This window comes from Rutidosis leptorrhynchoides, chromosome 4 (assembly GCF_046630445.1).
Source record: "Rutidosis leptorrhynchoides isolate AG116_Rl617_1_P2 chromosome 4, CSIRO_AGI_Rlap_v1, whole genome shotgun sequence".
In the NCBI taxonomy this organism is placed as follows: domain Eukaryota; kingdom Viridiplantae; phylum Streptophyta; class Magnoliopsida; order Asterales; family Asteraceae; genus Rutidosis; species Rutidosis leptorrhynchoides.
Genome location: NC_092336.1, coordinates 199,450,852 through 199,464,827, shown reverse-complemented (window position 1 = coordinate 199,464,827; position 13,976 = coordinate 199,450,852). Strand labels below are relative to the sequence as shown.

Genomic DNA, 13,976 nt, shown 5'->3' with positions numbered 1-13,976 from the left:
AGGATGCCCTATTCAGTGAAGAGGCAAGGAGAAAAGACATGGGCACAGATCAGACCCATGCCTTTATCACAGAGAATCGGGGGAGACAGCGAATGAGTAGCAAAAATAAATGGAGAGGCAGAAGCAAGAGCAGGGGCAGGTCAGCTGATGGCAGAAAACCAACATATAAATGCCATCATTGTGGATTAGAGGGACATATGAAGAAGAACTGCTACCGATTGAAAGATGAACAAAGTCAAAGCAGTTCACAGCGGAAGAATAAGGGTGGAGAAACATTAGTTACTATCACTGGTGATGTAGCTTATTGTTCAACCCATGATGAGACATGCCTTCACGTCTCACGAGAAGTCACGGAATGGGTGGTAGATACTGCAGATTCCTACCACGTGACTCCATACAAGGAATACTTCACAACATATAAAGTTGGTGACTTTGGAGCTGTGAAGATGGGAAATTCCAGTTCCGCTGATATTGCCGGAATTGGTGATGTCAAGATAAACACAAATTCCGGGAGCACAATCACTCTGAAGGATGTCCGTCATGTGCCAGATCTTCAGCTAAATTTACTTTCTGGAGTAGCTCTCGAAAAACTGGGCTATGATAGTCATTTCAGTAAAGGCACATGGAAATTGTCAAGAGGCGCTATGATAGTTGCTCGAGGACATATTTGTCGCATACTGTACAAGACTCATGTGAAGATCTGTACAGACAGCATTAATGTTGCAGAAAAGGAGGCTTCACAAAATTTATGGCACCAGAGACTCGGTCACATGAGTGAGAAAGGGTTGTCTACCCTAATAAAGAAGGAACTTATCAATGTAGACAAGGATGCTGCACTAGATCCTTGTAATCATTGTTTGTTTGGTAAGCAGCATAGAGTCTCGTTTAATTCCTCTTCAACAAGAAAATCAGAGTTACTCAGTCTGGTACACTCTGATGTTTGCGGTCCCTTGTAGGTTGAATCAATTGGCGGCAACCGATACTTTCTAACATTTATCGATGATGCTTCTCGAAAGGTGTGGGTATATTTCTTTCGGACGAAGGACCAGGTGTTCGATTACTTCAAACAGTTCCATGTCATGGTAGAACGTGAGACAGGAAAGAAGTTAAAGTGTCTTCGATCCGACAACGGCGGTGAATACTCTTCCAGGCAGTTCGATGCCTATTGCAGATCATATGGCATCCGACATGAGAAGACAGTTCCACGTACCCCTCAACACAATGGTATAGCAGAAAGAATGAACCGAACAATCATGGAACGTGTTCGAAGCATGCTCAGTATGGCTAAACTGCCAAAGCCATTCTGGGGAGAAGCAGTCAGAGCCGCATGTTACTTGATCAACCGATCTCCATCAGTACCACTGAATTTTGAAGTTCCGGAGAAACTTTGGTCTGGAAAGGATCCATCATACTCTAACTTAAGAGTATTTGGATGTTTGGCTTACGCACATGTATCCAAGGAGCTCAGACAGAAGCTAGATGCAAGGACCACTCCATGCATATTCATAGGCTATGGAGATGAAGAATTTGGATACAGATTATGGGATCCAAAGGAGAAAAAGGTGATCAGAAGTAGGGACGTGGTGTTCCATGAAATCCAGATAATAGAAGATATTGAAAAGTCCACAATATCTCAAAAGTCAAATGTTGCTGCTCAGGTGCCAGAGGCAACAACGAAATCATTCATGAGAAATGAACTTTCAGTGCAAGATGAAATACCGAAAGTAGAAGATAATGAGGAAAATGACGGTGATGAGCAGGGGGAGCCACAACTCCATCTGCCAGACGTTCCAGAACCATCACAAGGCAAAGATGATGGTGGATCTCCTCAGTATATTCCAGAAGTTCGTAGATTTGAATGAGGTCGGATTCCATCGAGTAGATATCCGGAATCCGAGTACATTCTACTTACTGAAGATGGAGAACCATAGAGTTTTCATGAAGCAGTATCTCATAAGGATAAAGAAAAATGGTTGCTCGCAATGCAGGATGAGATGGATTCTCTGCAGAAAAATCAAACTTATGAGATTGTAGAACTTCCACGCGAGAAGAAGGCACTGAAAAATAAATGGGTGTTCAAGCTGAAAAAGGATGGCAGCGGAAAAGTGGTGAAATACAAAGCACGACTTGTAGTCAAAGGATTCCAACAGAAGAAAGGGATTGATTTTGACGAGATATTTTCACTAGTAGTCAAGATGACTTCAATTAGAGTCATACTTGGATTGGTCGCAAGTATGAACTTGGAGCTTGAACAGATGGATGTAAAGACAGCTTTTCTTCATGGAGATTTTCATGAAGAAATTTACATGGAGCAGCCAGAAGGTTTTGAGGTTTCAGGAGATAACCTCGTATGCAAGTTGAAGAAAAGTTTGTACGGTTTAAAGCAGGCACCTAGGCAGTGGTACAAGAAGTTTGACTCGTGCATGGTGAGTCAAGGGTACAAGAAAACTACAGCAGATGAGTGTGTCTACATTCAGAAGTTTTCTGAAGGAGATTTCATTGCTCTTCTACTATATGTAGACGATATTTTGATCGTAGGGAAAGATGTAACGAAAATCAACCAGCTGAAGAAGGAACTCTCTAAGTCTTTTAACATGAAAGACTTAGGACAGGCTCAACAAATTTTGGGAATGCAGATTACCCGAGATAGGAAGAATATAAGGTTATGGCTATCTCAGGAGAAGTATATTGAACGAGTGCTTGAACGGTTCAATATGAACAATGCCAAACCTGTTAGAATTCCATTAGCCAACCATTTCAAGTTAAGTAAGAGATCATGTCCCTCATCCATGGAAGAGATCGGGGAGATGTCTTCAGTACCATATTCTTCAGCAGTTGGAAGTTTGATGTATGCGATGGTGTGTACAAGGCCCGATATTGCTCATGCAGTGGGAACGGTGAGTCGTTTTCTCTCCAACCCCAGGAAAGAGCATTGGAATGCAGTAAAATGGATTCTCAGATATCTTAAAGGTACAAAGAATATATGTCTTTGTTACGGGGGAGCTGATCCAATCTTGGAAGGCTATACAGATGCGGATATGGCCGGAGATCCTGACAGTAGGAAATCCACTTCAGGATTCATTTACACTTTTGCAGGGGGAGCTGTTTCATGGCAGTCAAGACTACAGAAGTGTGTTGCATTATCCACAACTGATGCAGAGTATATTGCTGCCGTAGAAGCTGGAAAAGAAATGTTTTGGTTAAAGCGTTATCTCCAAGAATTTGGAATCATGCAAAAGGAGTACAAGGTACATTGTGACAGTCAGAGTGCTCTAGATTTGAGCAAGAACTCCATGTACCATTCTCGTAAAAAACATATTGATATTCGCTATCATTGGATACGCGAGGTAATTGATCGACAACTGTTGAGACTAGTGAAGATCCATACAAAGGAGAATCATGCGAATATGTTAACAAAGGTGGTGACTCGAGAGAAGTTGGAGTTATGCAGAGACATAACTGGAATGTTCGTTGATTCGGCTGGATGGGGAGAATTGATGGTTTCCAGTGGTTTCCAGCCGTCATCTAGATGGCTCTGTTCCAGCCGTCATCTAGATGTTCAAAGCTGCCGACGTTGACAACGCGTATGGAAGTGGCAAACTTGAACACGATGACGGCCGCCAACTTCCGCCAACCTTCCTCGTTCACACCATTCACCGCCATAGAATTTTTGTTATAAATAGAGATGCAAACTTTCATTGTAAATCATCCCAAAAATCACTTAGAGAAGTGTAATCACAACCTAGAGAGTGTGTGTAAGTTTGAGAGTTTTTTTTTAGAGTTTTGTAAATACTCGTGTAATCTATTCTTGTGAGTAATAGAGTTATTTTCTCTCAAATTTATATCTCCCAACGTCCAGGAGATCCTCTCTTCCTAACAAACACAGGGCTAACATGTCTCTGCCGATACACATGTTTATGCAACAAAGTAGCTTCAATCGTTGCTATAACTGGTTTTTGTATTATTTAACTCCCTATCATGCATGTTAAAGGAACAACATGGTTATGTTTGGATGATCTAAGAGAAATGAATATATTTCTCACCTTCAAGATGATTGCCAAGTAGAAATTATGATGCCAACGTTTTTTATACTTTAAACGTTCTCTAAAAACGGTATTCAAATAATTTACATGAGGACACGTTCCATGGCCTAATCAGTTTAGATTATGAACTCATCGATTTGGATTATGCCAAATGGTTCAATGTCAAGATAAATGGGTTGAGCCCATAAGTGTACTTTCAATGTTAAAAACCTCCTAATCAGTGTATGCGAAAGTTGAGATGAATATTATCCGTATATTGTGTTTAGTTTGTTAGAGCGCTCCCATCGGTACCATCTTCCACCCCACCCTCCCTCACGCCCTGCAGGGCGCCAATGGCAGCAAGCCGCATCAAGCCACCCTGCTTGCGCCCTCGGTGCCTCGCCCTTGTTCCTTTCCTTCAGTAACAAATAACAGCACATATCAAACTGAGTATATATGGAATATTAAGTGGTTCTTTTTGATTGTATACTTGTACATTTAATTAATTAAATAATATAGTGTGTCCCAATTTTTATGAGGAAGTATGTCATGGTTGGGAGTATTTAGTCCTAGGTTAGTCTTGGTGAGGAAGTGCTGACGTAACACTGATGTGGCGGATAGTCCTGGTGAGAAAGTACTGTCATGGTTGAGAGGCCTCTTAGAGTTACCAAATTATGTGGCAGATCTCATTGTATATAACTCGGTTGTAATGTCAATGAAAGGCATCCAGTTTTATCACTTTCACCGACCACTTCGAACCATACAATTAGAAGTCCTATTTTAATCCCTTCATGAAGTCACCCAACAAGCTTATTTTGCGAGGAGAAAGACCCTTACCTTTGTCTCTTAATATACATCGTGTTTCTTACGATCTGAAGTAGTTATTCTTTGATCATCCAACTCTGCTTTTCTGCTATTTTTACCTGAAATTACTCTGTAAACAGACTTTAGACGTGTACAACTTTAATACCTTCTCAACTTATTCTTGGTATAGATCTGTTCAATAATATGCATCTGACAGTAACAAATTTGGATTACATGAGCTGAAATTGGGTTGTCGGGTACACTGGATAATGGGTCAAATGTGCAATTTGGTACGGCTCAATACAAGCATATCGGGGTTGGGTTGACCTGAATCGCATTTTGACCTTAATCATGGATAACTAGTGTGCCAACATGATTAGAACAATTATATTATTTCAGTCATAAGGCAAGTATTTGACAGTTTCTCCAACTTCAAATGATTCTTTTCAAATCTTATCTTCTTATTTAGCGATTTGACCCACTATTGATAAAACATAACCAGAATGACTCACTCACAAGATAATGGTTCAAGATTGACAAATAATGTATATGATGTATAACTGATAGATAAGAAGATTTCAATAATGCAAATTTGAATAGATAATGTATATCACACATTCACAATAATTCAACGTGTAATAATTAAGATAAAGTTATGATGTTGTTACAAACTATAGCCATCATAATTATTTCATCTTACATGATATATAGCACCTGTAATGAGGAACTTATGTCTTTTCTGAAAAGCTTATTTAAGCACTACTATTATGCTTATATCAATCCAGTATTCATAGTCACCAATTGTATTTAGCGAATCTCATTACCGTGTAGCTCGATTGCGATAACTCTCAAAATACACTTTCAAACAACACTTTATGAATGTGGTTGTTTATAGTCTTTGGATCAATGTTCACCCTATAATAGAAAGTTTTGGCTACCGTTAAAAATGTCATCTTCAAATCAGGATCAAGATCATTGGGTGAGTGACAGTACACGAGTTGCACTAGCTCCTGCATTTTTGATTCCACAGTGAAGCCTAAAGTAGTGTCGTCCTATACAAATTGATACATATACGCTATTTCATCAATAATGATTTATCAATCAAGAGGAGATTAAATAAGTTTTTCTGGGTGTACCTTATTAGAGATTTTGTGACAAAGGTCATTAGTGATAGATGATATTTGTTGATATTGAGGATGAGATAACACCTCTTCTAATGACCATCGGCCGCCGCTCATGGTTATAGTTCGAACTATGAGTTCGGCTTCACTGCCCACTCCTTTTTGTTGGTTGGATAACCATGTCTTCCACTGTATTAGTAAAAAAAGGTAGTCAATTAGTCACCAGTTGCACAATATTAAAGAGAATTTTCTAAACGTAGTACTAGAAAACGTGTTCAAGTTTTACAAAAACTAAACAGAGTAGAGAATGGGGGAACTTTTAAATTATAGTTTTAATAGATTTAGTTATTATTAGTTATATGTGAGTATTGATATGGCGTGATGTAAAATGCAACATAGTATGAAAAAATATCAAAGTTACCTTAAAAATAAATTTACATATTCGTTTACATGTACACATAATTCGTGAACATATGAACATTTCATATAATGTATAATTTAATAATTAATTCGTGAACATTTCATATAAAATGTATAAGCTAAAATGTATCTTGTGGTTTTAAGTTTTGATTGTCAATAATATGAGTGTGGACAACATTTAAGTTCTTAAGGTTTCTTACATTATCTATTCTGGAAAAGAACAAAGTATGTTTTACATTTGTACACATTATTTAAATTCTCATTAGCTTTCTACACGCACAAGATACATGATATATGTACATGAGAATAATGGGGGAAAATCTGTAACTAAAGGCTCACTCCCTTAATGAATATTGATAAATATTCAAAGTATTTGTAGCTATAAACCATCCTAAGAATTCTTAGTCCGGTGGTTGAGTTCATGATATTTTTGTAATTAAGAGTTCCTCATATTCAAATTTCACTAGCAATAAATTTTAGGGTGGCCAGAGAATAGGTCGAAAAAAGTCACGTGATAACTAGATAAGGTCACGTACATTTGAATAAAAAAACTCGTTTTTCTTTTTACGAACTAAAAAAACCTTATCCATTTACCCGTTTTGTATTAGTAGCTATATAAGAGGTCCAAGAAGACGATGAATAACTTACTGCGCTATGGAGGTACGGAAGGATGTCTACACCATGAGCTATGAATGCTTCTGATGAGATCTGGTTGATGGTTTCATGAAGTAGGTTCATCACCATGTGCCATCGTTTTTCATCTTTATGATGGTGTTGAGGGTTCGAGAATTCATCTATGAACTCTTTCATGACAATATTTGAGTCCTCGGAAAAGAAGGATGTAATGACATCGAGAATTATACTTGTTTTAGCCCAAGCAACTCGCTCATTGCATCTTTCTGGCTCGAATATGCTTGACGCGGCTAGATAATATGACCATAAAAGTCTCATGTTTGAGCTATCTTCAATGTTTAGATGTGCATACCATCTGTTTAAAAATTTAAAGTATCATAAAACTATCAATTAGAATCAATTTACGTCAATAATAAATAAAATATATACTCCTTACGTCTCAAATAGTTGTCCAACTTACTAAAGTACTATATAAGTGAAAAATATTACTAAATATCATTAAACATATCAATTTATTAATTTATTATCACCAATTTTCTAATTTTTTGAATATATTCGGTAAAACTTACCAGTAAAATTGTCATTTATCAAATCTATCTTAAATTCAACAAATAATAATTATTAGGAGACTGATTTTTTCGATCGGAGTAAGTCACGTACTTTTGAATACGGCTCCACTCAAGCTGATGAATTGCTTGACAGTGATTGTAAACCAATTTAGCCATCTCGAGATATATGTTATTGCTTACATTTGGCATCCTGCATTTCCATTGAATTTGTTAAATATGAGGTTTAGATCTGATTTGATAAACCATCTAATGTTAAGATGATGATATTTTAACTTTTTGTATATAACTACACCTATAAAGTACTTTTCCGGTCCAAACATCATCGGCACCACCATATTGTTCCAAGTAATACCGTGTCTCTAGTCGAGGTAAGCTAGCATACCATGGTACATTGAGTGCGTATTCAACCTATGCAACCAAGTTTAGATGTCTTTAGATAGACCAAAGGGTCACTACAATATAGTGAAATTAGTGACACAGGTAGCACTTTAAAATGTCACAATCTTTAGTGACCTTTTTAAAGAATAGAGTAAAATTGTGTTTTAGTATCAAACTTTACGAGGGAAGAGTGTCACAAAGATGTTAGCCACACTTTTTTAAGCAACTATATATAGATCTTTAATGATACACTTTTAGTAAGGGTGTATTTGACAAGGGAGTTTATTTATGGTAGCTTATACGATTTATGAGAGGTTAATTTTTTTTTTTTTTTTTTTTCACCAGCTCAATATTTAGTACTATTGTTTCGTAGAGAAATAGTTGGTGCTTATGTAAAAACACAAGCTCAACCCATTTACCCAAAAAAAAAAAATAATAATAATAATAAAAAAAATAAAAATAAAAAAATCCATAAGCTCTAGAAAATAAGCTATTTGAACTAACTCTTTTTAAGATAAGATAATAACTTTTGAAATTATAAATTGGATTATTTCCTGATATATAAGTACTTCATCTATTCTATTATCCAGTTTAGTCGATTCACAACTAAATTTTAACTCCTACCGATTTCATTTACATTTATTAAATATATAATAGTAATAAGTTTTGCTTAAAAAATAATCTTCACCCATAAACTTCTTTCAGATAATCCTAACTATCTTTATGTAACTAAAAGACCTATGGGACAGGTGTCAAGAACAAAATCTGTTAGACCATTTCTAACACTAACTATGATGTCAAGACAAATTGTGTACTTTTTGGTGAAAAATTGAGTTTTTAGTCGTGACTTTACTTAACATTCGTTAACTCAAAAGATCAAATGTTTGTGTCAAATATTTATAGAGTCATGTGGTAAAATTTAATTAGAAATTAAGTAGAAAAAAATAAATAAATAACAAAAATATAATTATATTAATATTGTTTGATTGGATTTTGGTGACCCTTCCCGACATTTTAGTCACATAGACTCACGCCCAAGGCGTTTGCATCTCACACTTTACTAGGGGCTTCACCATTCCATTACTTTGCTCCAAGTCATTTGACGAGATGCATTTCATTCCTCTTTAGGAATGGTCTAAAGTAAAATACAATTTTATCCATAGTCCATAAAGTAAAACAATTTATAAAAAAAATATATGCATGTATTTACACCTTATAGAATTATACTCCGTCCCAATTTAGTTCAGACAAATATTATACGGTTCAAAAAATTGTTATTATTATTATTAGCATATTGTGTTTTTTATTCATTTTACAGTTTTATCTTTTATATTTTAAGTACTCTTTTATATTATATGCATTAAATTAAGATATGTATATAAAAGAAATTTATTGTGTTATTTTTATTAATTTATGAAATGAAAGTGGTCATTATGGGACGACTCAAAAACAAACAGGAACTATTAAATTGAAACGGAATACCTCCCCCGACAAGTCTTTAGTGACGATCCATTTATCCCAAAGCTCATTAGTGGATTGTTTTTCTAACAAAAATTTTTGAGAAAATTTCTTGGTATCATCCAGGATCTTCTCCTCAGGAAAACTCATTTGTGAAACTCGATATAAATTGAACATCACAGTTACAGCTTCAGTTGACTGCCATTGATAACACATATATCTTCTGTCTTTCTCAAATTGTTGAAACACATCTACAATGACCCCAAGATTATACATATATTGATCGATTAAGTATAATGCAATTTTTTTTATTGTAATTAAAGAAGCTAACCAGGAGAAACTTTATATCCGTAAGTTCTTAAAACTCGAAAAGCCATAACGGTGTCATCAAGATCTGGTAAATTACAATTTCTACCAAGCCCTATTCCCCGTTCATCCCAATACCTTCAAATATATGCAATGAGGATAAATTAGTAATTCACCTGTTAATTTTCAAAGGGAAGTGATATGTATACCATCTATACACCATCAAACATATTTCGAGGTGTTGTACAATATTTTGATTTTTACTCGATATATTTAGTGGTGTGCAGCTTGAAAATGATGATGTATGGATGATCACTCATTTTTGAATTTAGATATTTATGCATGCTAGCTTTATAGATTATTGTCCAGTGTTGGCATGTCTATAATATATTGTAGAGGTGAGCAAAAAACGACTAACCAAAGAAACTGTATTAATTGATAAAATAAAACTAATTTAATCAAAACGAACATATAATCGTATGTTGTGGTTAGAGATGGCAATTGGATCTAAAAGGATCCGAAATCTGCGGGTACCCGCGCCTGTGATGGGAGGATAAAATAAAAAAATTTGACCCGCGAGTGGGTGATGGATCTAATCTTGTACCCGCTGACGGGTCGCGGGCTGGTGATGGATGTTATAGATCCGTTACGGGTAAAATTCGATCTCAAAATCCGTAATACCCGTTTGAATAATCCACGAATATTCCCGTTTTAAATGGGTGAAAATTGTCACCTTGAATAAATGGCTAATATATTATTCCGTATAATTTACTTCATATAAGTTTCTACATTCCTTGTGTCATTTTGGTATCGAACTTTTTAGTAACTAGAGCATCCAACAACTACACATTACATGTATTATGTAATCAAAATATGTTGTCGTTTTTGTTTATTAGACTATTTTAACAAATTCAGTTTTTACCTATCACTTTATTAATTAGTCAACCTAATGTATGATTAGTTTTAGCTACTAAATTTTGATTGTTAATTTTAAACATTGTAGTTTCACTTATATTAGCAAAAAAGTATAATTAATACTCGTATATGTTTTCTCATTTTATTATATCATAAACATAAGTATATGATTGGATGATGTTTTTCATGTCACTTTGAATTATGTAATGATATTTATTTTTAATATTTGAATACTTTAATTTACATATAATACATGAATAAAATCCGTGGGTAACCCGCGACCCGCGAATATACGTGGGTACGGGCATGGATCTAAAAATAAATCCGTTAATCAAGATCTGCGGGCTAATGGATCATCAAAAAATTCACGGGTGCGGGTGATGGATGTAGTGGATCCACGCCCACGATCCACGGGTCCCATCCCTAGTTGTGGTTAACCTTTTTTGATTAACTAAAATTATTGGGACAATTATTAAAGTAAAAGATATCTGCATCAATATAACTGTACCCGTCCAATTATAATATAATATTTAAACATTAATAGACTGCTGAATTGATATATAATGCTTACATGGAGTATAACGGGGGTTTTGGACGTTGTTTGTTATTTGTAATGATACGGATGCATACGAAGCTATTATGTAAATGTCCGACGTACATCGAAAGTTTATTTGTTACATGCTTTAATTAATTTTAAATCAAAGATCAAATTATTATTATTATTTTTTTAAAGGCAAAATCAAAGATCGATATAAAGTATAACGTTCGAAAGTATTATGTTACAGTTCATTATATGAACTTATCAATAATAGAAAATATGTATGTTTAATGTTATAGTGATATTATTAGTAGTAAATGGGTTAAACTAGTAAAAGTGACCCGCGCGATGCCGCGGGGTGTTTCGGGTTGCATATCATAGTTGACGTAGCGTTAAGTATTTACCGAATTAAAAACGCTTTGCTACTGTTGTGTTTGGATACACAGGGTTAGTACCTAGTATACATAATGGTCTATGCGTTTTTAACGCCGGGAAGATTGCGTAAAAAAGGGAAACAAAATCATCGATATGATGTAGCTAGTTTAGTTTGTTTATTATACGTGTATGTGTATGTATGGAAGATAGCTCGAAGTATAATACCGTTATTTGAAAAACGTCCGTTTCGCGTATAGGTAGTTGCGTTGGGTTCGTAAAATTATTTCGAGTTGAACGGTGTCATCGAAAAAATTTAACGCATGGCGAGCGAGAAGATATGCTCCGTTAAAAATTTGGGTGGAGTTTATTAATTTAAATAACTATTACGTTTTACACCCATATTTTGGGGGGTTGAAATTGCACAGTGTTTAAAGTTTGGGGAGACAATTTGTTTTTCTTTTTCATTGTCGTGTGTGTGTGTGAAAAGTTGGTCAAAACTATCAAATTTGTGATGGCTATGGCGAGCGAGAAGATATGCTCCGTTAAAAATTTGGGTGGAGTTTATTAATTTAAATAACGATTACGTTTTACACCCATATTTTGGGGGGTTGAAATTGCATAGTGTTTAAAGTTTGGGGAGACAATTTGTTTTTCTTTTTCATTGTCGTGTGTGTGAAAAGTTGGTCAAAACTACCAAATTTGTCATGGCTATTAGAATCCATATATATTTTGGGGGGTTGAAATTGCACAGTGTTTAAAGTTTGGGGAGACAATTTGTTTTTCTTTTTTATTGTCGTGTGTGTGTGAAAAGTTGGTGAACTATCAAATTTGCCATGGCTATTAGAATATATGTTAATTAATAATTAATGTTAATTAATTACTTAAATAACAATTTATTTAACTTGTTTAATTTAATTTTGGTGCATGCAGAATACAAAATAAAAAATCAGGTGGTCTACTATGGAATTAAAATTAATCTGCTCAAAGAGGGATGCTCAGAGAGGGATAGAACACGTTACCTTGACAATTGTTTCAATTAAAATGGAGAGAGAAAGAACTAGAGAGAGAGAGAGAGAACAAGAGAGTGAATGCATCCGAGTTCATTCAAGAAACGAGCGCAAGGGTTCAACGAAGGATCGGGTCGAGTACAGGGCAATCACAGAGAGTCGTTCGAGAAAGGAAACCAAACCTAAATTGACATCGTTCATGATTTTCAACTTCCCAGATTCATGGAGTGTTCCGGATCTATGGAAATTTTTCAAAACATGTGGAGTTTTAAGGGATGTTTTCATTCCAAAAAAACGATTAACAAATGGGCAGTGGTTCGGATTTATAAGATTTGAAGGCATTATAGATGCTGAGATCTTCATGTTGAGATTAAATAAGATCTCGTTTGAAGATGGAAGGTTCCTAAGTGCATTCAAAGCAATAAAAAGAAAGCCTGTGAATGATTCTGTCAGTGACAAGAAGGATAACCCATTCCCCAAAACTTTCAACCCAAGAAACAACCAACCCCCCAATCCCCTCCAGAATGATCAACGACACTCCAATGGCAACGCTTGGGATGGAAGAAAATACAGAGATGTGGTAGGAGGATTACAAAATGGTGGAAAAGAATACGAAAGTGAGAACACATATATGGAGAGAACGGTATACGTTGGTCCACTGAAATGACAGAACAGCTAAACCGTGCAATTGTTGGAGAAGTTAAGAAAGTAGAACTACTGGATCAGATTAGTACTCTTTGTGAGGCTGAAGGTTTGTCCGATACCTGCATAAAATATCTGGGTGGCCTTCATATGATACTAATATGCAACTCAATTGAAACAGCAAACAACGTTTTAGCAAACGAGAATCATGGTATCAAAAGGTGGTTTATAAGTCTCAAAAAATGAGTACCTTCGAATATATACCCAGTAAGATTAGTTTGGGTAAAGGTAATTGGCGTATCGGTCACAGGTTGGTACGAAAGCACGTTTCAAAAGATCGTTGAATGGTGGGGTCCAGTGATGGATTTCAAAATTGCAATCTGGAAGGAAACCAAAACTTACTCTTTGGGAAAGTACTAGTTAAGCTACGATGTCCAGAGTTAATTAATGATATGGTAAAACTTAAACATAGAGGTACTATTCACCAGGTCAAGGTCGTTGAAGATTCAAATGATATGTTTAAAATCAATCTAGATGATGAAGACGATGACTCAAACACTTGGATTTCGGACACATATTCCTCAGATTATAGTGTGTCTTCGGATGATGATGATCCTCCATCTGTTTCTAAGAAACCACCGGTGAAATCACCAGAAATTCGGCAGAAGGTGCCAGAAGATGCGAACCGTTCGGTAACTCCAGAAAACAGATCGGCAGAAGGGAGAAACTCGAGGCGTCAGGAAACAACGAAATCATTCTTGAGAATTGAAGAGTCGTCTTTTGCGCCT

The 13,976-nt window shown here is 35.6% G+C and overlaps 1 protein-coding gene across 1 annotated transcript in view; it reads right to left on the bottom strand.

Moving 5' to 3' along the window:
- Positions 1–4,288: 4,288 nt before the first annotated feature.
- Positions 4,289–13,976, bottom strand: part of LOC139841337 (ent-copalyl diphosphate synthase 1-like) — a 33,238-nt gene continuing 23,550 nt past the window's right edge. The window contains exons 6-13 of the mRNA XM_071831560.1: positions 9,737–9,849; positions 9,430–9,656; positions 7,862–7,977; positions 7,661–7,759; positions 7,016–7,355; positions 5,963–6,136; positions 5,684–5,878; positions 4,289–4,438 (exon numbers count right to left, since the gene is read on the bottom strand). Coding sequence (XP_071687661.1) covers positions 4,289–4,438; positions 5,684–5,878; positions 5,963–6,136; positions 7,016–7,355; positions 7,661–7,759; positions 7,862–7,977; positions 9,430–9,656; positions 9,737–9,849 — 1,414 coding nt within the window. The remainder of the gene's footprint in view (positions 4,439–5,683; positions 5,879–5,962; positions 6,137–7,015; positions 7,356–7,660; positions 7,760–7,861; positions 7,978–9,429; positions 9,657–9,736; positions 9,850–13,976) is intronic.